Raw genomic sequence first — 26701 nt, forward strand, 5'->3', positions numbered from 1 at the left:
TCTATACACACACACACACACAAACACAGTATATATAGATATACACACACACAGTATATACACACACACACACAGTATATATAGATATACACACACACACAGTATATATATATATATATATATATATATATATATATATATATATATATATATATATATATATATATATATATATACATATACACACACACACACAGTATATATACACACACACACACACAGTGTATATATACACACACACACACAGTATATATACACACACACACTTTTTCCAATAGCCCTTTTCCTACACATCTCATCATTCATGCATATGTAACGAATAATACCCATAATGTTTGTAATAGGTGTGTAATGAATCCTTTTTTGGCCTTTCATGCCAGGTGAATGTAATACTCCCTAAAATTCGATCCCAAGAGAAAAATAGCCATAAAAATATTCAACCATGAAAGTGAACATTCACCAATAGAGAAAATAGCCTAACACTAAAGACTAAGAATATTCAGCCAGCAGGGGAAATAATATAAAGGAGACTTCAGCACTGTGTACAGTCTATAGAGAATCCTGTACAAATGCCTGAATGAATGGGTGTTTGGCTGGGCAAGCCTCCAGCTGTAGGGTGAAGTGAAATCTTTAGCAGGGGTATTATTACCACTTCTAAATGTGACAGCTTCTGCCTGGTTGTTAGTGAGCTGGCGCACACCGGCGTCCTACCAGGGACCCATCCCTGCCCAGCACATTCAGTTGTCAGCCAGCAATTCCCAACTGACAGGTGAATGTAAAGAAACAGCAGGAGGGAAAAAAAAAAAAAAAAAAAGGCATAGGGTTCCTCCAATAATTCATATCAGACCCTTTAGGTCTTGTATGGATCTTAAGGGGGACCCCCCAAAAAAATGGCATGGGGTCTCCCAAATTCCATATTAGACCCTTTGGGGTGTGCAAAATCTGGTGCAGCTGTGCATGGTAGCCAATCAGCTTCTGACTTCAGTTTGTTCAATTAAGCTTTGATTAAAAAAGAAAAAAAAAAAAAAAAACGTGGAAGCCGATTGGTTTCTATGCAGAGCTGCACCAGATTTTGCACTCTAGTGTTAGTAAATCAACCCCTTTGAGTCTGGTATGGATTTCATGGGGAAACTCCTTGTAAAAAAAAAAAAAAAAGTATAGGGTCCCCCAAAATTCATACCAGTTGCTTATCCAAGCATGCAGCCTGGGTGGTCTGGAAAGGGGGAACTGAGCATGAACCCCCCCCAACCATACCAGGCCACATGGGAGGGTATTTTAGAGACAAAACATGGATAAATATATTGTAGAGATGTATTGCATGTATTTTTTTCCCCCGGACATGCACACTAAATGGACATACCATGGCTGTTTTTATAAACGTAATCTTTTTTCAAAAAAGGTGACGTCCCTTTTAAACATAACAATGTGTTCAGGCAAGAAGCCATCAGATAAGAGGGACCCTGCCTGATGGTCTAGGCTGACATGGAATAACGGCTTCCTGAAGGCTTAGATTTTACCAAATGCATATTACAATATTTTTTAATTTCCTGTGCAAAAAATTATATCAGAGCTCATCCGTCTCTTATGAGGCGCCTACAATTACTGTAATATTATGAATCTTAAATCATGCAGATATCCCGCAAATCTTAGCAGTGAAGGCTGTGCAATAAAACCAGCTAGTTTTCAGCACACTTATGAATGTCAGATCCCTACTATAATCATTTCTCGTTATAAGTGTGGATATTTACAAGTGAACTCATCTCCACCCTGAAAAGCCTCCCTGCTAGACTTCACATCTCCCAACATACTACCAGACTTAGCCCATACATTTGTGCTCATATGTTTACATACCCTGGCCAGGCCAAACACTAACCATGAGTGAAAAATGTTTTTGTGCTATCATTCATATTCTCTGAAAAATGGCCAAATCGTCAAATTCTGCCAGGGTATGTAAACTTATGAGCACAACTGTATATAACAGAAATATTGCTATAGCTGGAAAATAATATGGATACAGTTCAGGCTTCAAAAGGTCATAGAAAGTTCTTCTGATATCCCAAATCCTTTCAATGCACCAGTGGAGCCCCCCAATCCCAGGCAAGCCGTCTGCATATTTCTGCATATTTCTTGATTTCTATTTTCTATGAGCGAAGCCCTGCCTCCAATAAACAAGCCAATGCCAAAACCTTGGCAGCCAATGGAAGCTCTAGTAGTAGACAGTCAAATGCTAGAAGGTTGGCTGTTTTTATATGACTTTTTACAAACAACTAAAATTATCTTGAGATACTTTCATCGGGTTTTGGTTTGGCGCTACTTTTTGTATTTCTATAGTTTGAACTACTGTTTGGCGCCCATGGAGGGAAGCCTTGCTGTGTGGGTGCCGCCTCGCTTAAGCCATTAAAGGGGTTGTAAAGGTCATTTTTTTTTTTTTTAAATAACAAACATGTTATACTTACCTTCACTGTGCAGCTCGTTCTGCAAAGAGTGGCCCTGAACCTGGTCTTCTGGGGTCCCTCGGCGGCTGATTCGGCTCCTCCCCCCTGCAAAGACTCACCACCTTAATGCGAGCTCCCTCGCATGGTGGTTAGTTCTTGCGGGCGTGCTCCCGTGATACAGCCGGCGGCTATAGCCGCTCACTGTATCACTCGGCCCCCCGGCATGCCGCGTCACTGGATGTGATTGACAGCAGCGCGAGCCAATGGCTGCACTGCTTTCAATCCATCCACTGTAGCCAATCAGCGGCCAAGCTGAGCGGCGAAATCGATGTCGCGAGCGAGCGGGGGACTTTCGAGGGGTCAGGTAAGTAAAACGGGGGGGCTGGGGGCGGCGGTATTGACGGAAGTTTTTTTCACCTTAATGCATAGAATGCATTAAGGTGAAAAAACTTTTACCTTTACAACCCCTTTAAGCTTATTTGACGTTTTTATTAATCTGACTACACATGCATGTCTAACAGATCCCAGCACCTCTTTAAATATGTTCTTCCAGAATGCGGTAGGGTAACCTCAGGGCTGCGTTTTTTTTGCCTAGGCCGGCACTTTGCAGGGGTGGGGGCAAAAAAAGCCCCCCCACCCGTCTTCCCGAGGCCGCCTCCCGCACACATGCAGCCCACGGTAGCCAGCTTGCTGTAGCGGCGCCGCCGTGTATGGGCGTACTTGGCAGAGGGTGGGGGGTTCGTGTGACTGGCCCATAAGTGATTGGTGACTGGCGGAGGTGGAGCCTTATGCTCCGCCTACCATTCTCTACACTGTTTTCCTTCAGTGAATCTTCTCCTCGGCACCGGGGCAGGGTCTGGCTGTGACGTCAGGAGGAGGAGGAGGAGAAGAGAGAGAAAGGAGCAGGAGGTAAACCCCCAGGACAGTAGGTAAAATTATTGAATTATATCAGTGTTATGGGCACAGTGGCAGCATTTGATGGGCACAGTGGCAGCATTTGATGGGCACAGTGGTGGCATTTGATGGCGATATGCCGTTAGTGGCGGCTCCTGTGCGCATGCGCGGGAGTGACGTCATTGCGGCTCCGACCAATCACAACGCCGGAGCAACGATACCCGGAAAGAAGATGGATGCTTCGTAGCAGAAGGGACAGTGGTGACATCGCAGGCTCCTGTGTCAGGTAAGTGACACATAATGGGCTGCTATGCAATGCATAGTAGCTCATTATGCTTTACCTTTGCAGGGAAACAAAGAGGAAGTAAACCCATCAGGGTTTACTTCCTCTTTAACACATTACTGAAAGCATTCTTAATTTACAGCATTTTTTTTTACACCTGCTCAAAACTTTTGCAAAGTACTGTAGTTTTCAGACAACTTTATGTAATTAATGCTTTTTTTCTAAAGCTCTCCAGGAGCCCCGAAACTCAGAATGATCTAGTATGAAAATGCTGACTTCAGTTTAGCTCCTCCCATATCTCGCTACGACCCCACTGTGATGGACAGTCTTACTGACCTTTTTGCTAAAGTATGGTAAGTTGAAGGCCGCAGCACAGACCTCCTCACTAAAATTAGGATTTGAAATCTAGAGCACCCAAGGTTTTGGGACTCCCAAGGCATCTTAAAAAAACAGCTGGGGCTACCTGCAACTGGTGTCAAGGTTTAGTCACTTTAGCATCACTACAAGTACACTTTAAAGGGTATTAGTGGACACTTTGTTAGTGTTAAACACTAAATATATTTGTCAGGATCTCTGATCCAAATATTATCAGCATTGTAAAAGTAATCTAGACCCTCCATACTTTAGATTCATATCAGAATGCAGCCGAGGACACGGGCCCTAAGAAAATGACAGCTGGGTTCGGATTGATATATAATGGGCTTCATCTACAATGATTTTAAAAAAATGTGGATTTATACCGCTCTCATTACCTTTTTGAAAAAAAAAAAAAAAAAACGGTTTCATTCTATAGCCTTCATCCATCCTTTGATGGTAGGCAATTTAAATGTAAAAAATTGTACAATTAAATCATGGATTTTCATTTGACATTCTTTTTACATTTTTCTAAATGAGGTCTAGTTTAGCTTTGCATTGTGTCAAAATTGTCCATAAATTGCACAATTTTGTCAGAGTAGCATTGAATATAGAAAATTCAGCTTCAAGAGATTTTATCCCCCACTGTGCTATGAACTCTGTTCCACAATCAGTGTTTGAGGTTACCCGATATTGTCTGAGCCCAATCTCCTCTTCTATCACTTACGAACCAAAAAAAAATGCTTTATAGACTCAGTAAAAGGTACATTTCTAGTGGGTGCTTAAATAGGGGACTTTGGTAAAAACAGATCAGCACCGTAGGATTAATCAAAGATAGAAAACTAAAATCTTTTGGAGTGTATATAAAAATCAAGAGTTTCATTTTACATTTTAGTCAGAGTAGGGAAGAGTAATGCCGCATACACACAACCGGTTTTTCCGTCAGAATAAATTCCGACGGTTTTTTCGACGGAGTTCCGCTGAAACGGACTTGCCTACACACGATCACACCAAAGTGCAATGGTTTAGAACGTGTTGACATATGACGGTACTAGAAAAAGGAAGTTCAATAGCCTGTAGCCAATAGCTGCCCTTGCGTTGTTTTTGGTCCATCAAAACAGCACACAGAGGAGCGGTTTTCCCGATAGGAACTGATTCCATCGGAAAGATTTGAAACATGTTCTATTTCTAGGTCCATCAGAATTTTCGAAAGAAAAAGTCAGATGAAGCCCACACACGATCGGAATGTCCGATGGAATGATTCCGTCGGACCTTTTCTGCCGGAAAGTCCGGTCGTGTGTACGCAGCATTAGCATCCCTGTTGAGATTTTTTTGTGGTCTGCATACCTGCTTTACCTGCTTGAGATGTCCTTGAACCATTGACATTGGGAGTGAAGGTAAAGGCAAGTACAACATTTTTAGTTCTCACCAGAACCAATCCATCGAAGGTTCCATCAAAAGATGGATGAAGGCAAGATCTTCCAATGGGGGTACTTGTTGTAGTGACAACTGTCTTGAGGGGGTTTTGCTAATTTTGGAGAGATTTCTTCACTTTTCTTGTAGAGCCTACTGAGGAATCCTTCCAATGGGACACAGGTGACAAAAAAAAAAAAAAAAAAAAATCTGACAGGGGTTTTAACCATTCCATACTCCATCCAAAAGTTAAAGTTTTGGATACACACGTAACCACTTGCTTACAGGGCACTTATACCCCCTTTCTGCCTAGGCCAATTTTCAGCTTTCAGCGCTGTCATACTTTGAATGACAATTGTGTGGTCATGCAACACTGTACCCATATAACGACATTTTTATCTTTTTTTGAGACAGATAGGCACTTTCTTTTGGTTGTATTTAATCAGAGTTTAATTTTTTGCTAAATAAAACGAAAAAAAAAAAACACAGAAAATGTAATTGGACACAGCTGATCGCGTGGTAAAAGAGCCATTGTAGATTGTCCCTTTGGCGTGATCTGTGATCAGCTGTGTTCAAAAGACACAGCAATAACAGAGTGCACCGGATGCACACAAGGGCCGTGATTCCGGTAGGATGTCCATGGATGCCCTCTAGGAACAACAGTTGCATTGTAGCAGTCATTTTTCAGTGCCTATGCAGTGATCCGGGATTTGAAATCCCCGCTCTTCTCCGTCATCTTTCTTCACGGCTTCTGGGATGGATCAGAGTGATTCTCTGTGCCGGCGCTGACCATTCAGAATCCTTCTGATCTGTCCCAGAAGCCCTGCAAAGCTCTGTGGAAACCAACAGCTCATTACCAATGGAGTTGAGTAATGGGGAAAACGAGGGTGTAGGGCAGGGGTGGGCAACCTCGGCCCTCCAGCTGTGGTGAAACTACAAGTCCCATACAGGGCCGGTACAAGGCAGGGGCGGAAGGGACACGTGCCCTAGGCGGTACCATTTGCTATAGGAAGTTCTGCCACGGCTGCCACCCGCCAGTGTGTACAATAATACTACTACTGTCTACAGTGCATTTACAGCGCCCAGCGGCACTGTACAAATTGCTTTTGTGCACTCCTGCATCCTCCCTTCCCTCAGCACACAACTACACTGTTACAGTTTACTCCCCTACGGAGGAGTCCCGTAGTCCCTGCCAGCGTTGTGACGTCACTCACGGCCGGAGGCGAGGTGGGACGACGCAGAGGAGCGCAGGGAGGCGGGAGCTGTGTCGGCGCGCTGTTACCTCAAGGAGCTGAGCTGAGGAGCTGCTGCCTGGCTGGCTCTAGTAGCTGCTGCTGGATTCAATCTGGAAGGAAGCTAAGGTAGAAGGTTGCAGTGCCAGTGTGTGCCAGTGTTCTGACTCAGATCTTCAGCAGTGGTGGTCACTGGTCATTAACCTCGCCTCAGCCTCCTCCCCTCCCCCAATCCAGCCATTTATTAATCTGTTTTTTAGTGTTTACTTACACAAGTTCAGACTCAGAAGTTCTGAGTCTGAACTTGTGTAAGTAAACACTAAAAAACAGATTAATAAATGGCTGGATTGGGGGAGGGGAGGAGGCTGAGGCGAGGTTAATGACCAGTGACCACCACTGCTGTTTAACCACTTAACAACCGGCCCATAGTCGAATGACGGCTACAGGGCCTTTGCTTAACTCTGGGAGGACGTACTATGACGTCCTCCCAGAATTCCCCTCTCGCAGCGCTGTGGGCTGGATGTGTAGTGCCCACAGTGCTGCTCAGTGACATCCAGCCATCCATCCATCCATGCTCAGCCATCCCTAATGCTCTGCAATGCCCCACAATACTCTGCAATGCCCCAGAATACTGTGCAATACTCTGCAATACCCCACAATACCCGCAATACCCCGCAACACTGTGCAGTACTCTGCTATACCCCACAATACTCTGCAATACCCCGCAATACTCTGCAATACCCCACAACACTGTGAAATACTCTGCAATACCCCGCAATACCCAGCCATACTCTGTGATACTCGGCGATACCCCGCCATACTCTGCAATACCCAACAATACTCTGCAATACCCTGCAATACCCCACCACACTGTGCAATACTCTGCAATACCCCACAATACTGTGCAATACTCTGCAATACCCTGAAATACCCCGCAATACCGTGCAATACCCTGCAACGACATTGATTCTTTATTAAAAAGGGGAGGGGGCGCAGTTTGCCATCTTCGCCCTGGGCACCAAATGGCCTTGTCCCAGCACTGGTCCCATGAGACATTGCAAGACCCTGACAATCACAGGCATGACTCCTAGAGGCAGAGGCACGATGGGATTTATAGTTTCACCACAGCTGGAGTGCCGAGGTTGCCTAACCCTGGTGTAGGGTTATTAGTTCACCTTTTCATTTTTCCTGAAATGCTATCTCAAACTGTAAAGCTAAATTCAAGGCATGGCTATTTTTACAAAGTGTTCTCTGAATGGCACACATGCTGAGTGAGCGATCTCCTGTGTTCACTAAGCAGCAGGGCAGGAAAACACCGGCAATCACTGCAACAGTGGTGCTCATTACAGTGATTTCCAGCTTCCAGGGGGATCTTCCGGGTATGGCACATGGATACTTCTATTGGTCCAAGCTGGAAAAAATAGCCATACCTGGGAATTCAGCGTTATGTTTTTAAAGCAAACATACTGTATAATATTCAATATACTTTTAAACTGTAAGGCTATATTCACACTGCCACACCTTACTGGCAGTGCGGGTACCATGGTATGGTGTAGCAGTTCTGGCAGTGCAGGTACTATACTACCTATCAGACCTAATGAACATATTTAGAGCAGGACCTTGCTCATTTCTGTTACAGAAAACTACTTATCTATGGTCACTATTATAATGCCCTAACAGGTGGACCTACAGTGCCTTAAAAAAGTATTCATACCCCTTGAAATTTTCCACATTTTGTCATGTTACAACCAAAAAAATGTAAATGTATTTTATCCGATAGACCAACACAAAGTGGGACATAATTGTGAAGTGGAAGGAAAATGCTAAATGGTTTTCAAAAATTTTTACAAATAAATATGTGAAAAGTGTGGCATGCATTTGTATTCAGCCCCCCTGAGTCAATACTTTGTAGAACCGCCTTTCACTGCAATTACAGCTGCGAGTCTTTTTGGGGATGTCTCTACCAACTTTACACATCTAAAGAGTGATATGTTTGCCCATTCTTCTTTGCAAAATAGCTCAAGCTCTGTCAGATTGGATGGAGAGCGTCTGTGAACAGCAATTTTCAAGACTTGCTACAGATTCTCAATTGGATCTAGTTCTGTACTTTTGGCTGGGCCATTTTAACACATGAATATGATTGGATCTAAACCATTCCATTGTAGCTCTGGCTGTATGTCTAGGGTCGTTGTCCTGCTGGAAAGTGAGCCTCTGCCCCAGTCTCAAGTCTTTTGCAGATTAACAGGTTTTCTTCTAAGATTGTCCTGTATTTGGCTCCATCCATCTTCCATCAACTCTAACCAGCTTCTCTGTCCCTACTGAAGGAAAGCATCCCAACATGATGCTGTCACCACCATGTTTCACGGTGGGGATGGTGTGTTCAGGGTGATGTGCAGTGTTAGTTTTCCGCCACACAGCGTTTTGCTTTTCGGCCAAAAAGTCAAGTTTTGGTATCATCTGACCAGAGCATCTTCTTCCACAAGTTTGCTGTGTCCCCCACATGGCTTCTTGCAAACTACAAACGGGACTTCTTATGGCTTTCTTTTAACAATGGCTTTCTTCTTGCCACTCTTCCATAAGGGCCAGATTTGTGAAGTGCACGACTAATAGTTCTCCTGTGGACAGATTCTCCCACCTGAGCTGTGGATCTCTGCAGCTCCTCCAGAGTTACCATGGGCCTCTTGGCTTCTTCTCTGATTAATACTCTCCTTGCCCGGCCTGTCAGATTAGGTGGACGGCCATGTCTTGGTAGGTTTAAAGTTGTGCCATACATTTTTGTATGATGGACTGAACAGTGATCTGTGAGATGTTCAAAGCTTGGGATATTTTTTAATAACCTAACCCTGCTTTAAACTTCTCCATAACCTTATCCCTGACCTGTCTGGTGTGTTCCTTGGCCTTCATGATAATGTTTGTTCACTAAGGTTCTCTAACAAACCTCTGAGAGCTTCACAAAACAGCTGTAATTATACTGAGATTAAATTACACACAAGTGGACTCTATTTACTAATTAGGCAATTGGTTCCACTAAATTTTAGTTAGGAATATCAGAGTGGGGGGGAGGGGGGCTGAATACAAATGCACGCCACACTTTTCAGATTTGTAAAACATTTTGAAAACCATTTATCATTTTCCTTACACTTCACAATTATGTGCCACTTTGTGTTGGTCCATCACATAAAAGCCCAATAAAATACATTTACGTTTTTGGCTGTAATATGACAAAATGTTGAAAATTTCAAGAGGTATAAATACTTTTTCAAGGCACTGTATAGGTCCCGATTTAGGCCTGGTTGACACCTATGCGTTTTTCAGTGCATTTTCAGATTTGCATAAACGCAATACAGTCCATTTAACATGGTTTCCTATGGGTCACGTTCACATCTGTGCGTTTTTCACCAGTGTGTTTTTTGGAAAGAATCAAGGACTTTTTTCCCGCAGCAGGTTGCTTTTTTGGTTCCATAGACTTCAATAGAAACACAGCGGAAACACCTCAAAAATGCGTGTAAAAAGAAAATCCAGTCTGCATTTCATGTTGTTGGACAAATAGAGAAGTGCAAGAAGGGGTGGGCTAAACCTTGACTTTATCAGCAGAAGTCAGAATGATCAAGTATTTGGGTCTTCCAAGTTGTTTGTGAAGAAGTCTTTAGGCGTGTCCCCATACCACTTCTGCACAACTGACAAATATAAAAGTCTGACAGTGGTCCTAGCCTCTCACCCATTTGCACACCAAAAAAAAAATTGGTTTTGGCTGCAATTACACATCAAAGCTGAACTTGGGGATACAAAAATATTGCCTAAATACAAGATACATGTATATTCTTCCTTGTATCTTAGAGTGATTTGTGTAAATTCCTCCAGATCTATGCAGCAATCTAGTGTGAGACATTCCCTATGTGCTGGCAATTCCTGCAATAAAGACTGCTCACTGCTGCTCTCTCTCCTCGTGCAGGGGGACTGGTCTTGTCTTCACCCCTTCCTGTAGTTTTCTGCTGGGTCCCTCTAAGCCAGTGGTTCTCAACTCCAGTGAGAACCATTGGTCTAAGCTCTGCTCTCTGCACAAACTCTGATGATATCACTGATACATTTGTAAGGTAATATCTATGTTTGTAAAGGCAATTGGTGCAAACAAAGTGATTGTATATCTTGTGTAGCCATTGAGGAATATATTTATATTACATTTTTGTGCTCAGAGCCGAGCATAAAAAAAAAAAAAAAAAAAAAAAAAAAAAAGAAGAAGATTACGGACCTCTGCTGTACTCAGGGTTATTCTTACTACGCTGGGTTTAAATGAGATCTAAAAGCTTATTTTAGTTTTCCATTAAGTAGAAAATAATTACAGCACACACCGAAAGCCTCTCAATTGCAAATGTGACGGGAAGGCTTCAGCTCCATCCCCCCCTGAACCAATCCTAACCCATACAGAATCCCCGCTCTACGATTAAGCCCATGACTTGTGAAACGCGTTAGAGTGTGGTTCGGGAGGGGATGGAGATAAAGCCTTCCTGTCACATTAGCAATTGAGTGGCTTTCATTGTGCGCTTCCATCTCCCCCTTGTATGCTTCTGCGTATCAGGCAAGACAAGCCATATGGGAGCTGCACCCCACAGGGACTGAATCACCAGATGACTGAATTACACAAGATTGGAAAGGAGCTACAGGTTTGATTGGGGTTCATAAAATGATTAAACATATTGTGTAGTACCCTCCTAGTTTAGAGTAGGCTGCTAGGAACATTTAGTTCAACTCCTCTGTAATCAGTGGAGCAGGGTATGATTGCTTTGGGCTGCTCTGAGTTTTACTGGCTGTGGGTTTGACTGCTTTCCCTGCCTTCCAGATAGTTCTAGAATGTAGTGGGCTGGATAAAGCAAATCAGCAGCTGAATATTTATATTGTCTCAGCGAATCCCTGCGGAAGAGTGCCCAGATGGTGGCTGGGAGTGAGCATAAATAAATAGTCTGAAGCCTGGAGCGGCCCTGTTCTTGTCCAGGAGGAGAAGTTCCCAGGCTGGAGGGCTGCTGCCCCACCAGGCAAGCCAGCTGACACTTGCCAAGAGCTCATCAAGGTCCCAGCTAAACTAGAGCTGGGTGCCTAGCTTCTAAAAATCTCTGACGCTAAAGAAAGGGGGATTTTACCAAGGATCCAGGCTGCGGAGTTCACTATGGAAATGTCTGTCTGACACAGGAGGGAGGCATCCCATTGCCCAGGGACTTGTGAGTACAGACCTGAGTACAAGATCTGGGTTACTGTTGCTGTGTGCCTGGATGTACCCTAGTTTGGGGAAAAAAGTAGGACCATTCAGAAATCCATTTTTTTTTTCTTGCTTTACCCCATTCGGTAGATATACTCTCATTTCCTGTCCTGTAGGTGCAATAGGAAATTATAAGAAAACTACTCCAAAGTGAGTAAATCGCGCTCTTCTCACTGTACAGGTGCCTACATTGGAAGATTTAGACTCTGTACCTAGTCTGGTGACAACTCAATATTTAGATTTTCCTCCACTTTCCAGTGAAAATAGTCACCAGGGCCAACAGAGATTACATCTCCCTAGAAAAGACACAGGCACTAAAAAAACACCAACAGTGGTTCCTACCCTTTTACATTCCGTCCAAAGCAAAAAAGTAAATAAAATGTGGCTTTAGACAACACCACAACTATCAATTATATACTATTACATTGTGTTGGTTATAGTTTGAGAGAGTGCTTTTTTTTCGCAGAGACTTGATACACCGCATGAGCAACAGTGCTGGCAGAGCACCCTCCACCCATAACTTCATTCTTGGTTTTAGGCGGAGCGGGTGTCAGACAGAAGTCGCAGATTTTTTTGCATTGCTGCTCTCTATAAAAGTTGTTTCACAAACACCGGGGGAGTGGATGTCTGCGACGGCAATCTTGATCCCACCAGACTCCCAACCCTGTGCAGCATTCTTACCGAGCTGGGGCTTGAATGTCGTCTGACCTTGGGAGACTCCTTCCCCACGGATGTGCTCTTAAAGTTAATGCATGCATTGTTTTCTGAGTGCACCCTCTTCACCTGGTTTGCTGCTTTTTCGAAGGGGTCGAAGCTGCTCTGAGTCCTCTGAACACGCACTTTCTTGTCTTCAGGGATGGTGTCCAATGGTTTGATCACCGAGTCCATTCCCTGGAAGTTGCGTGTAGACATCTTCGTGACACATATCTGCAAGGGGAGGAGAGGAAAAGATGAGTACACCGAGCGGAGTGAACAATAAACACACGTACGTCTTATCCCAGAGGATAGACATGCTTGGTGAACATGGCCCTTTCAGCAGGATGCATTGTTTGCCGAGGACTCGGCAATGACTCCAGTAATCAATCCCTTTCAACAGAAACATAAGAAGCCTTTATCCACCTGTTGTAACCCAAACATGAAAACACTGCGGTCACCTAATACAACCTCTATGTGCCAGAACTGAAAACCCTCTGCCAACCTGTAACTCAGAGCTGGGACAAGGTGCTCCGATACCCAAAGGGGAAGATGCCAAAATACCCCGACCCCTCCCCCAAGTTTTTTTTTATTTAACACTCACAAAACGAAAAAAGTTTATTTTTACACTTAAAATATTTTTATTTTCATTATAAAGGCATACAGTAAAAGAATTGCATCATACACATGGTATGAGACATATAATATCTATATACATCATTATGGCTACATTTACAGTAATAAGGAAAACTCTTCCTGTAGCCAGACATACATATACCAAAAAAAAAAAAAAAAGTTAGGCAAATATGCAAAAGGATCCAACCAAACCAATCATTTTTCTTGGTGTAGCACCCTACTAGTTAGGTGCTAGGATGCTAAGTCCTTTTCGGCTCCTCTAATCAGTGGAGCAGTTGCTAATGGTTTTGGACTGATTAGGATATCATGAGCTGTAGTTTTGATTGCTTCTCCCTGCTTTCTGGAAGGCTCCAGAACATAGGAGTGGAGTATGTAAAATGAGCAGTCTGAATATTCAGCCGATCCCTTGGGGAGGTGTGCCCAGTAGGTGGCTGCAGAGCACATAAATAGTTAGGGGCAGCCTGGGTCTTATCCAGGAAGAGAAGTTCTGGGCAGCTCAGCTGAAGGTCTACATGTGCTCATTGAGGTCCCAGCTTTGCTGAGGACTCAACAATGACTCAAGTAATCAATCCCTTTCAACAGAAACGTAAGACGCCTTTATCCACCTGTTGTAACCCAAACATGAAAACACCACCATCACCTAACACAACCTCTATGTGCCAGTACTGTGAATTCTCTGCAAACCGGTAATTCAGAGCTGGGACAAGGCGCTCTCATACCCAAGGGCAAGATGCCAAAATAAACACCCCCCCCCCCCATATACCCCTCCCCCAAGTTTTTAAATTTAACACTCAAAAACGAACTCAATATTTAAGAGAGTTTATTTCTACATTTCAAATATTGCTGCAGTTTCTATTGCTTTTCCCCTCTTTCTGGAAATCTCCAGAACATAGTAGTGGAGCAGGTCAAATGCGCAGTCTGAATATTTATGGGGTCTCAGCCAATCCCTGGGGTGGTGTGCCCAGTAGGTGGCTGCAGAGCACATAAATAGGCTGGGTCTTATCCAGGAGAAGAAGTTTCCTAGTCTAAGAAGCAGGGACAAAGTGAACAGTGTCCTCTGGTTACAGTTCCATGTCCATGGAGTACATGGTCTCCAAGTCTGAGTGCTGTTTCACAGATGATTGCAAGCGGCTGATACTCAGGTACCTACACTAGCTATATTTTAAAAAATACCTTTAATGATGTATGAATGAATACAGAGCTGTGTTTATGTACAGAATGTCCTATTTTTGTTTGGAGTTCAGCTTTAACCTTTTTTTTTAAGCAATGTCTGAAAAGGAAGTGCTGTCTCCAGGCATTATCCCTAGGGGGGTTACAGTGACTGTGACAATATTGTCCCTGGGGTCCTGATGGAAGTGTATGAATCATCTGCTTGGGGACAAAACAAAAAGGCCAGACTGGGGTGGGGCCATACAAGATCAGAGATCTGTCTGTGTCTAACGTCTGCCATGCAAATGATCTCGAAGTAATGTTTTCATTTTTGCAAATACACAGCGAAGAGCCATTCTCTTGTATATGGGCAAAGTAAACAATCCTTAAAGCTGACATGCAATCAAGATACAATTAAAATTTTTCAACCAATTAATTTAATTTTCAAGAGATACCTCATTGAGTTTCAGTAATGTGACAGGAGGGCCTGTGAAACCCAGAATCCCTTGGAAAGGTTGGGAAACCCTTGTTTCAGCTCCCCATGCACCTCTTATGTCTAAGTCACCCTGTGCCATCCTGGGTGGCTGAGAAAATATATCTTGGATTACTTAAAATGGGACAGTAATATGTATCCACAATATCTCCCAGGATTTATGTAAAGACTATTCTTGGTTTGTTTGATCCTGAACTCAACATGTTAGTTGAGAGCGCTGATCACATTGGCCTCTGTACAATGTAGTAGACAGGCCGACTCCTGCTAGAGCGCCTGCTATTGTGAGAAGGTGTCCTGTGTTTATACTTATGATAATGTATAATCTACTGTGTGAAGCTCGGTGACAAGTCTGACCTGTAGTGAAATCCTGATTCATCATAGCAATGCTCAGGAGGGCACGCAGTCACATCAGCTGCTATAAGGGATTAGTAAATTAGCTCATGTTAATTAGGTTTCTGGTTACAGGTGTACGGTTAGAGTAATATGAGCAGGAGGGGGGACCTCCTCTTCTACTGTATATAAGACTTATATTTTGGTTCTAATAAACAGTCCATGTTCAGCAACTAAACAAGTATTGTCTTGTTTTGTGCTTGTGAGCGGTTGGAATATCTGATATCTATATTCAGAATGGGAGGAAGCGGTATATGAAGAAAGCACTCAAGGAGTGTGGGACGTTTGCCAGTAATGCCATCGCTGGATTTGTCTGCAGGTCTTTACTTCATAGCAAGATTGAGTCATCAGGCTCCTGTAAACATCACAGCACCCTACTAAGGGTACGATCTGAAAGAACACATCCCCAGCATCCTTTTAGATGTGCATTGCTGCACATCTAAAAGGATGTGCATTCCTACTGACCAAAGGGTGGTACAGACCTTAGCTGTGCAAACTGCTGATCAATTGCTTGACACTCTAAAGCAGCCTTTTTACCTCATAGGAACTCTAGGAATCATTTTCAGATAATCAAGGAACCCTTGTTAAGATTAGTCCTTTAAGGGTCATTAGATAAATGGCCCTTGTATTGGTGGTCAGCAGAAAAAAGGCCACCGTCAGCTAAAAAGCTCATTGGTGTCATGCTGCTGACTCTGCCAAATGGCAATGGACCGGGAACTATGAAAGCACCATCAAATGGGAGGTCAATTAGCCACAACTCAAGGAACCCTCAGCAACCTCTGGAGGAACCCTAGGGTTCCTGATTGAGAATGGCCATACTAAAGGGATGTTGGAGATGTGTTCTTTCATATTGTGCTCGGGAAGAGCAATACAGTGACTGATGCAAGCGCTAAAGATCACGCCAAAACCGGCCCAAATTCCCACAGCGTATGGTCAGCTTAAGGCTTTCACCTTGTTAAGCAGAATAGTTATTTTTTTAAATTTTTTGGTTTCAAAATTGAATTGGATAATGATCAAAGGAAATAAAAATCTATTTGAAATGATACATTGGAGGATTTCCAAAAGGTCTGGATTCCATGGCTAAAAATACATCAACACCAACATCATATATATGAACTCCTGCCTCGTGAGAAATATTCTACAATTATTTTCCCAACAAAGTTTTCTTTTTAGACTTCATAAAAAAATTACAGAACTTTTAGTATTATTGTTTAAAGTTGTACCAAACGCTCATTTTTAAGTACTCTTAGCAGCCGATGTAATCACTTACTAAGTATGCAACTTCTTCATCTCTAACCCTTGTCCATGTTCCAGTCTAAGCTGGTGCCATGACCGCAGCCCCAGGTTTCCTGTTTAGGGTGGCTCCTTCCTCTTGCAGCGTTCTATGGAGCCACCCTTGCATGAAGGTATTAGAATGGTGTCTCCCTATATTGTGTGCATCAATAGAAACACACAGCTCTGTAGCCTAGGATGGCAAGGCACTTCCCTGCTCCCTCCTCCTCCCTTCTCCAAGTTAACAGACTGGTTGGAGATTACACTGTCCACTGTTAACTCTTTCCTGTAAAGACCAGAAGTTTAGAGAAGCAGCACAGAGCAGTAGCCAGCAGCATTGAAAGTTGTAAACTGCAAATCGTGGAATAAGATTTTTGACAAATAGATTACTAGGGAATCTTTATTTTATTGTGCTCAATGTGTTAAGCTAAGGAACACTATGACGGTCTTTTCTGTAATATTTCGACTTCATGTGCATGATGTTCTGACTGCTATAAAACAAAATAATTAATTTTAAAAAGCAAAAGTGGAATGCTTTACAAACATCTAAGAAGCATTTTGGGAATGCAGTCATTGACCTAAATTAAGGTGTTTGGCAAGCTTTGGAAGTTGCCAAGGCCTGCCAAATGCTGCTGGCCACATCTAAAGCAATGCAAGCGCAGTCTGAATTTGATACCTATAATAGACTGTTCGCTTCCATGGTACAGAACAGGCATTGGCTTTGTAATGCTTCAGTAATACAAATAAAATGCCGTTCTATAATAGTACGCGGAACTGCTCAAGTATAAATCCCTACGACCGAATAGGATAGGATAGCTCTTTCACACAAGAACCCCTATGCTCACCCCCGCTTAGCACTAATGCAGCTGTGAACTGATGCATAGCTAGTAATGACTAAAAAGTTTAAGGGAGGGCTCCGCCTATGCGAAGACCATCAAGCCTGGTTCATCAGCCTTCTTAAAGCTGAACTCCAGGTATGTTATTTATTGCAAAGTTTAATTAGTTCAGCTTGGTTTCTGAATAGTGACCACGGGGGTCGCTAACTCAGCACTCCACCATTCACAGAAAGCCTTCAATTTTTTTTAATGAATACAAGGCATTCTCTGATTGGACGAGGTAGAGAACTGGGGTAGTGACATGATGATCAAGGAGCGAGGAATAAAGTAAGTAATACTGATGTGAATAGGTATGCTGGACAAGAGCAAACATTTAAAGTGACACTTAATTATATTTGTTTCAAGTATTTATTTGTAACTCAGAAAAGCACTTTGTATTGCACACAGCCTCTTCCAAATCCTGTTTTTTTTTTTTTTGTTGCTGCTGTGATCCAACTTTCTGTTAGAGGCTGACTACGTTTGTTCTCCATGGTCCCATTGTATATAGGAACATAGCCACCTACTCTTGCTCGTCCCAGAGTTGGGCTATTAGCAGTAATGTGCACTGCTCTCTGCACATTACACATCCCATAGCCCATCTCAGGAACGGGTACCACTTGAAGAGTTCCTAGACCTCCACCTCGTCATGAGAGGTTCCTAGACCTCCACCTCGTCATGAGAGGTTCCTAGACCTCCACCTCATCATGAAAGGTTCCTAGACCTCCACCCTGCCATGAGAGGTTCCTAGACCTCCACCCTGCCATGAGAGGTTCCTAGACCTCCACCCTGCCATGAGAGGTTCCTAGACCTCCACCCTGCCATGAGAGGTTCCTAGACCTCCACCCTGCCATGAGAGGTTCCTAGACCTCCACCCTGCCATGAGAGGTTCCTAGACCTCCACCCTGCCATGAGAGGTTCCTAGACCTCCACCCTGCCATGAGAGGTTCCTAGACCTCCACCGTGCCATGAGAGGTTCCTAGACCTCCACCCTGCCATGAGAGGTTCCTAGACCTCCACCCTGCCATGAGAGGTTCCTAGACCTCCACCCTGTTATGAGAGGTTCCTAAACCTCCACCCTGTCATGAGAGGTTCCTAGACCTCCACACTGTCATGAGAGGTTCCTAGACCTCCACACTGTCATGAGAGGTTCCTAGACCTCCACACTGTCATGAGAGGTTCCTAGACCTCCACACTGTCTAGTGAACTGTGTATTACATAGACCTTACCATACTGCAGCCTATGCCAGCCTAGGATCCTTTTTCCCCTCTTTATAAAATAAAAACCTGACAGAGGAACAGAGGAACTTACTGTTCTCCTTCTTTTGGCTGGAGTTCCACTTTGGTGACTGTAGGGGAATACAGCCAATCAGGTTCAAGTCTCCTAAATTTTGGATTTTTTTTTTAAATAAAAAAAATAAATAAAAAATAGGTGCATATTGAACAATGCAATATGTGACAAATTGCCTAGGTATCAGTTACAGGGATCTTCCATATTGATGCTCAGATCAGGACGCATTGGTAGAGAAAATTGAATACGACTTAGTCTGACAGTTGGCACAAAAACACGTTTCTCCAAGAAGTCAGAAGCCTCTGAAAGGCTGTTTTGCAGAACAAATGTTTCACGTTACTGGAAATCGATAATCCGAGCAGAAATCCAGCCACAGTTCAGGTGCAAGGAGCAGAAGAATAGCTATTGAGCGGTGAAATGAGTGTTAAGTACAACCTGTGTCTGAGGCTCTTCTGTCCTCTGATCGTTCGTTAAACATCTAGTGGACTGCTGTCATAGCGTTGCGCACTTCATGATACAAGTGCCAATATATTGCTTTGTTTGACTTTCTCGTATAGGCCGTATCACTGTAATTACATTTCACCAGCAGCTTCTGTAGATTTAGTCCCACAACAGTCAGAGCAAACAAACCTCGGCCCTGGTGTCAGTGCTGCCGCGTCCGTGATCATATCACCGGTAAGCAGAAACCTTGCTAAACCACAAAGCAAACAAACAACTGCAAACAAACATACAGCCGGTCTCCAGACCATCTAATTTAACAAAACTCTTCACACAAGAGTATATGTGCACTTAACATTTAATGCATTATACAAAATCCTCTCTTGTGTAGACATCCAAAAGCCCTGAGACTGCTGCTGGGTGCCACCATCTTAAATGTGATACCAGCAGTCCAAGCAGACTCAGCTGTCACTCAAATGACACTCTTTAGCAGTGGTCTCCAAACTGTGGCCTGGGGGCCGAATGTGACCCTTTGCTTGCTTTTATCTGGCCCTTGGGAGGCCAGATTCCAGAAGCTTGGGGCATTATTCTCCCCACTGTCAGCAACAGTGGGCCATAGTTCCTACCACTCTATTCCTCCCACTGACACCAACAATGGGGCACTTTCCTCCCACTAACAACAATGATGAGCCAATAGTCCTTTCACTGACACCAACAATGAGGGACCATTCCTTCCACTGACACCAGTAATGGGGCATTATTCCTTACACTGACACCAACGATGGGGCACCATTCCTTCCCCTAAAACCAAAGATGAGGAACGGTTTACTCCCTCTGACGCCAGATCATTTTCTACTCCCATTGGCCACAGTCCGGCCTCCCTAAAGTTTGAAGGACGGTAAACTGGATCTTTGTATAGAAGGTTTGGAGACCGCTGCTCTATAATATTCACTCAGCTCTATCCCTGGCAGCGAAGGTTATGTAGAAAGATGACGAGAAGGCAGAGTAGCTGGACCAGCACAGACAGTAAGAAGGAGGGAGGGGGCTGTGCTAGGGAATTGACTTTTCCTGGAGTAGTCTAAGTATTAAGCAATTCAAGCTATTTCAGAGGCACTTTAAAACTTAATTAAAAGTAATTAATAGGAAGGGAAATATTGCAGTTAAAATACCTGAGCTGACTCTATACACCTCTGAATATGAATTTCTGGAATGCGGTTTATAAAACGGCACTTCAGAAATCACACTTGGGCACCCAGCTCGCTTGTGAATGGTTGAGATCTTAGCTGTCCAATGACGGTTTAGATCACAGTCACGATGTATAGAGCTGGTTATAGTGGTTCGGTACCTTGTCATCACTGTGAACCAATCACAGCCCTCACCAGTAAACACTAGTATTGTTTCTCAACTACTCGCAACGAGGGAAACCTCCCCTTCCTCTGTCGTGAATAGGCTGAATGTTTGTAAACACAGCAGAAAGGAGGATCGGAAGATTGAAGGTAATGGCGGGGGTCTTGACCACCAATGACTGTGGGATTGGGTGTTTTTTTAAAAGTAAAGAAATAAAAGGTAAATGTAAGCAAACCCACATTTTGGTCTTTTTTATATAGTAAAGAAAAACCCTTTGGTTAAAAACCAGAAGGTGTCAAAAAATTATCTAAAATTAATCTGGGTACAATCTTGCATGATTGAGTAATTGTTAGTCAAACTATTACAGCGCTGAAAACTGAGAAATGGACTGGTAATAAAAGGGGTATATACATTCTAGTACTCAAGTGGTTAAATGTGTAAGCTCTAAAGGAGCAGGTCCCTCTAACTCCTCTTGTACCAAATTGTATTGTAGCTGTATACGGTCTGCCTAAATTTTGTAAAGCGTTGCACAAACTGTTGGCACTATACTGCATAAATCCTGTATAATATTAATATGTCTGCCTATTACAATTCTTAAGGAGGTTCTTTACCCAGTTTCAAAAAAATAAAAAGCTAGCAGGTACAAATACTGAAGCTGCTTACCTGTCCAGGGGTCCAGTACCGTCCTCATCCAGGTCAGTCCCTCTCCGGTCTTTGGGTCCCCGGCACTGGCATGTTTACTAAGGGAGGTAAGCTATGGCTCATTGTGGCTCTACAGCCGCCTTCCTGTTGCGCTGCATTTTGTGAATGGACCTGCAGCCTTCTGGGACCAGTGACTTATAAAAGAAGGCTGCGGGCATGGAGAGAAAAGGGGAGAACTTCCGCTCAAATCGCCTAGGTGGTACCTAGGTACCCATTCTCCAAAGTTCCGCTTTAAGAACCATAAGCTGTGTGTCAAAAAAGATCTAAAATAATCTGGGTATAATGTTGCACGATTGAGTAATTGTCAGTCAAATTATCACTGCACTGAAGGTTGAGAAACGGCCTGGTAATGAAGGGGTATATAAAGGCTAGTACTCAAGTGGTTAAATGTGACAGGCTTTTACAATTCTTAAAGTGGTTGTAAACCTCCCTGAGACATTTTTACATATACAGTAGGTAAGCCTATAATAAGGCTTACCTATAGGTACTGAAAATATCTCCTAAACGTGCTCTGTTCAGGAAATATTTACCTTGTAGTGCGCCGATGATGTAATCGGCGCATGCGCAATTAAGAAACGGCCCTCTGTGCCGTTTCATCCCTAGCGCGTGCTGTGACTGGCGGCTCCTGCGCGAATGCGCAGGAGTGATGTCACGCGGCTCCGGCCAGTCACAGACCCGGAGTCCGCGGCCCCGGAAGGAAGAGGGGTGAAGATGGATGCTTCCACCAGAGGGGACATCGCAGGCTTTGTTTGCAGGTAAGTGCCACATAATGGGCTAGTATGCATTGCATAATAAACCATTATGCTTTTACCTTGCAGGGGAATAAAGCGGAAGTAAAACCCATCATGGTTTACTTCCTCTTTAAGCCTTGTAATATTTATAGGGTAACTCCAGCCAAGCAGTCAACACAATTGAAGCATAAATGTTGAAGCTCTTTTACTTCGGCCTGGTTCACACCTATGCAGGTTGCAGGTGATGCAAATTCCAGGTGCATTTTGCATTTTTCCATACACATTTTTGATCTATTGAAGTCTATGGAACCAAAAACACAACTTTCTGGTCCCTGTGCATTTTATGGAAAGGGCCAGATGTGAACGTGACCCATAGGAAACCATGTTAAATGGATTATAGTGTGTTTCTGCAACACTGAAAACACACACACAAAAAAAAATAAAAAAAATGCATAGGTGTGAACCAGGCCTTAACCAAAATCTTGCTTATGACTGCGCAATCTTAAACGATTCCCCCTCTCTGCTGCACTACCAGTGGTGGCTGGTGCTACATATTTTTTTTTTGTGGGGGCGCCAAACAAACCCCATCCAGGTCACGGTTTCCCCGGCTTCTCCTCCCGGTTAATCCAGTCTTAAGACCCGCCTCCTGTCCCGATTGGCCAGGAGGAGAAGCCGGAAGACAATATTGAATATTGATTGGCTAATGTCACGAGTGGGTGGGCTTGGGGCGCAGTAAAAAAAAAAAAAAAAACCCCAAAAAAACACATCTCATAGAAATCTATGCCCTGCATGCAGATTAGGGGGCATTGCATGGAGATCAGGAGGGCAGCGCCCCTGCACCCCTTATGGACCGGGCTCAGCTGCCAACTACATAATTTAGGGAGGCAGCAGTACGGATGTCCTGCCAGTGCCCTGTTTCATGCCTGAATTTTAAATCATACCAACCAATGACACCATGTGGCACGGTCACCAGCGTTATGACCGGGCATAGGGGGGCATAAATATGGCCATCTCAAGAAGCATTCACGCCCAGCACGGCCCTGCTCATCCTTTACAACACTCTTTTCAAGCATATGTAGCATTTATAGGTGGAAGCCATGCCTTAAATCCCCCGAAATACCGTAATGCCATTTTTCCCTAATTGGTAAAGGTGTCGCTTTAAATTTTTGGCAATCTTGGCACCTACTGAGGCCGGGTGAAATATCCAAAGTGTAAAAACTTCTCTAACATTAAGTGGAGGGAATGGATGTCTAAATCTAATGCTGCTAATCCATTTACCCGTGTTCCAGAAAGCCATCTCAGAAACAGATGGCCCCATTAGTAAATGTTTTCAGCACCAAGCAGAAATGTGAACGAAATTAGAATATGGTAATAACGTGCATGTACTCACCCTTATGTAATCATTATTATTTTGACAGCAGAAAATTAAAATATTACGCATTTCTGCTGGCGTCCATTCGCTCGGATCTGGCCCAGCGGAGCATCTTACAGCTCGGCGATGAATCATCGGGCTGCTCTGGCACTGAACAAGGGCCCTGCCCTGAGACTCAGACTTCACCGCGACACCGATCTGTATAGTCGCCATACAGAACTACTGAGGCCTCACAAGGGCCTACAACGTGCTGAGATGAACTTGGGGATTTATATGGATCTGAATGCAACAGTATTGCATGCTATAGGCCCATTTAGCTGTTTAACATGGAGCTAAACTCCTCAAAATACTCAAATCTGTTGAAAGAACAGCAGCATGGTTGCTAATAAACTGACAATACTGTATGCATTGCAGGGGTAGGCGACCCCCGGCACTGGTGCCGCACATGAAGCCCCTTTTGCCAGCACTCGACTCGCTCCCCATCAGCAGAACAGCGCAGAGAAGTGTCAGCGCAGGGAAGTGTCAGTGAGACACGAATGCATTCCAATCTCAGAATTTCCTGTGCCACACCTGTATTGAGGGGGAGGCACTGTGCCCCCACACATTGTAAAGATGGGAAACATTGTTTGGTTCTCTAACTTTGCTGTAGCTGCGATTGTCAGCTTTTGTCATGGGGCAGAGATTGGGTGCAGTTCAGGTAGAGGGGCGCAGTCCCTGTTTCTAGGAGGAGGAGGACTGTCATTGGCCACTGCTAAAGCTAATCATAAACCTGCTAGCCCCGCCCACATCTGGAGGAAGATGATTCACTTGGTTGCCACTACCAATCTCGGAAAGAGATTTCACTGTGATTGAGAAAACCCCAATCAGGTGACAGTTTGTGGAACTAGTGTTGAGCTTCGGGAACTTTGTTGAAATTATTCCTGAACCTTTGCGTCACTTACTACTGAACCCTCTACACTTTGTGCCCCTTTAAGCCACAGCCGGTATTCAGCGCAAGGAAAATCACACTCAACTATTTTCTCAACTGCGGGGGCCCAACTTATGATCCTGCACACAGGCCCACTGCTTTCAGAAAATGCCCCTGACCTGAGCTCATCATTGTGCATCCATTCCATATGCTGGTATGTGACATCCCATACATCATATACATCACATACATCCCATACATCATATACATCACATACATCCCATACAAGCACGTGGGTTGGATCCGAGAGTTGGATCAGGAGGATGAGTGTGCCAGGACAGGTAGATGTGTCTCATCTCTGCTTCCTTTCACCACTCTGCATATCACACATATCATAGATGAGAAGAGGGTACAGCAGAGGGGTTCAGAGGTGGGACAGAAGAGGAGGAGGGTACAGCCATGGGGAAGATTAGCAGGGAGGTACAGTGGTGGAAGAGATGAGAAGGGGGTTCAGCAGTGGGACAGAAGAGCAGGGGGGTACAGTGTTGGAGCAGAAAAGCAGGGGGGTAGAGCAGTGGGGCAGATGGTGTATTGGTGGGGCAGATGAGCAGGGTGTTACAGTGGTGGGGCAAAAGAGCAGGGGGGTACAGAGGTGAGACAGATGTGCAGGAGGTACATTGGTGGGGCAGATGAGAAAGCAGGTTACAGTGGTGGGGCAGATGAGCAGATGGGTTCAATATTAGGACAGACGAGAAGGTGATTCAGTAGTGAGACAGAAGAGCATGGGGATACAGTGGTGGGGCAGATGAGCAGGAGGTACAGTGGTGGGGCAGATGTGCAGGAGGTACAGTGGTGGGGCAGATGTGCAGGAGGTACAGTGGTGGGGCAGATGTGCAGGAGGTACAGTGGTGGGGCAGATGTGCAGGAGGTACAGTGGTGGGGCAGATGTGCAGGAGGTACAGTGGTGGGGCAGATGTGCAGGAGGTACAGTGGTGGGGCAGATGTGCAGGAGGTACAGTGGTGGGGCAGATGTGCAGGAGGTACAGTGGTGGGGCAGATGAGAAAAGGGGTACATTGATGGGACAGATGAGCAGGGAGGTTACAGTGGTGCGGCAGATGTGCAGGAGGTACAGTGCTGGGAGGGATGAGAAGGGGGTTTAGCGGTGGGACAGAAAAGCAGGGGGGTTCAGTGTTGGGCCAGGTGAGAAGGGGGTTACAGTGGTGGGAAAGATGAGCAAGGGGGTTCAGTGTTGGGGCAGAGGAGAAAGAAGGTACATTGGTGGAACAGATGAGCAGGGGGTTACAGTGGTGGTGCAGAAGAGCAGGGGGAACAGAAGTGGGACAGATGTGCAGGAGGTACAGTGGTGGGGCAGATGAGCAGATAAGTTCAATGTTAGGACAGGTGAGAAGATGGTTCAGTGGTGGAGCAGATGTGCATGGAGGTACAGTGATAGGGAAGATGAGAAAGGGGGAACACTGATGGGGCAGATTTACAGGGGGTTACAGTGGTGGGGCAGATGTGCAGGGGGTTACAGTGATCTGAGGTGTGAAGGTGCATGAATTGGGGCTCATCTGAGGTGTGGCGTTGCAGGAATTGGGGCTGATCTGAGGCGTGAGAGTGCAGGATGTTAATTTCTCACTGCTAAAGTAGTTTAGTATCGCGGCTCCGGCGCTGTGATTGGCCGGAGCCGCGATGACGTCACTCCCACGCATGCGCGTTGGAGCCGCCAAGAATGGCATTGTACGTACGTGCCATTGCTTCAGTTGGCTTAAGTGCGCATGTGCCAATGACGTTGGCACATGCAAATACAGGGCTATCTCCTAAACCGTGCAGGTTTAGGAGATATCCAGTGCAGCTACAAGTAAGCCTAAGTATAGGCTTACCTATAGTTTAAAGTGGTTGTAAAGGGTTTACAACCACTTTAAAAGGTTGCCTACGCCTGTGCATTATAGCCATCTATCCAGCAGGTAGCACTGCATTATTATAGTGTGCATCTATGGTAATGTAATGAGAGGAAGTGATTGGTCTTTCCTCACTATGTTCTTGTAGGTTCCTTTTTCCTGTTCCACGATAAAGATATCCTCCATGAAAGTAAAGGTACTGCATACAACAAACTTATTCAATAACCTGCTAATAGAATCCTCCTTCCATGCCTCGCTGGCAGCTGTAATCTTCTCCCCAGGCTATTTCTGGGTGTCAGGTTTTTGTTTGGCCTCCTAATTGGGCGCTGGGTGTTGATGTCATCACTGTATACAGCGCTCCCAAACCGCCCCCACCCATTGGAATGCATGGGCAGCGCTTCCAAAGCACCTGAAAAGCACTTTGGAAGTGCCGCAACACAGGCGCTTTTAAACCCCTTCTTCGGCCCCTAGCAGGGATTTAAAGCGCCCACTAGCGGGCAAACGCAGCCGCGGATACAGTGTGAAAGTAGCCTTAAAAAAATGTGTCAAGCGCCACATTTGAAAGCAATGTAAACAAGCCCTAAAAGAAGAAGTTACCTTCTAGTCCATTTATATTGTTTTCAATCTCAAGCCCTGATAAAGGGG

At 44.5% G+C, this 26701-nt stretch overlaps 1 protein-coding gene across 4 annotated transcripts in view; it reads right to left on the reverse strand.

The window, feature by feature from the left end:
- CDK14 (cyclin dependent kinase 14) overlaps positions 1-26701 on the reverse strand; it is a 678339-nt gene that overhangs the window by 497106 nt on the left and 154532 nt on the right. For 3 of the 4 annotated variants that reach the window (XM_073629651.1, XM_073629654.1, XM_073629652.1), the window contains one exon: positions 12544-12789. In XM_073629651.1, coding sequence (XP_073485752.1) covers positions 12544-12789 — 246 coding nt within the window. The remainder of the gene's footprint in view (positions 1-12543; positions 12790-26701) is intronic. The other variant, XM_073629653.1, reaches the window with a different exon arrangement.

Source organism: Aquarana catesbeiana, linkage group LG05 (genome assembly GCF_042186555.1).
Source record: "Aquarana catesbeiana isolate 2022-GZ linkage group LG05, ASM4218655v1, whole genome shotgun sequence".
NCBI lineage: Eukaryota > Metazoa > Chordata > Amphibia > Anura > Ranidae > Aquarana > Aquarana catesbeiana.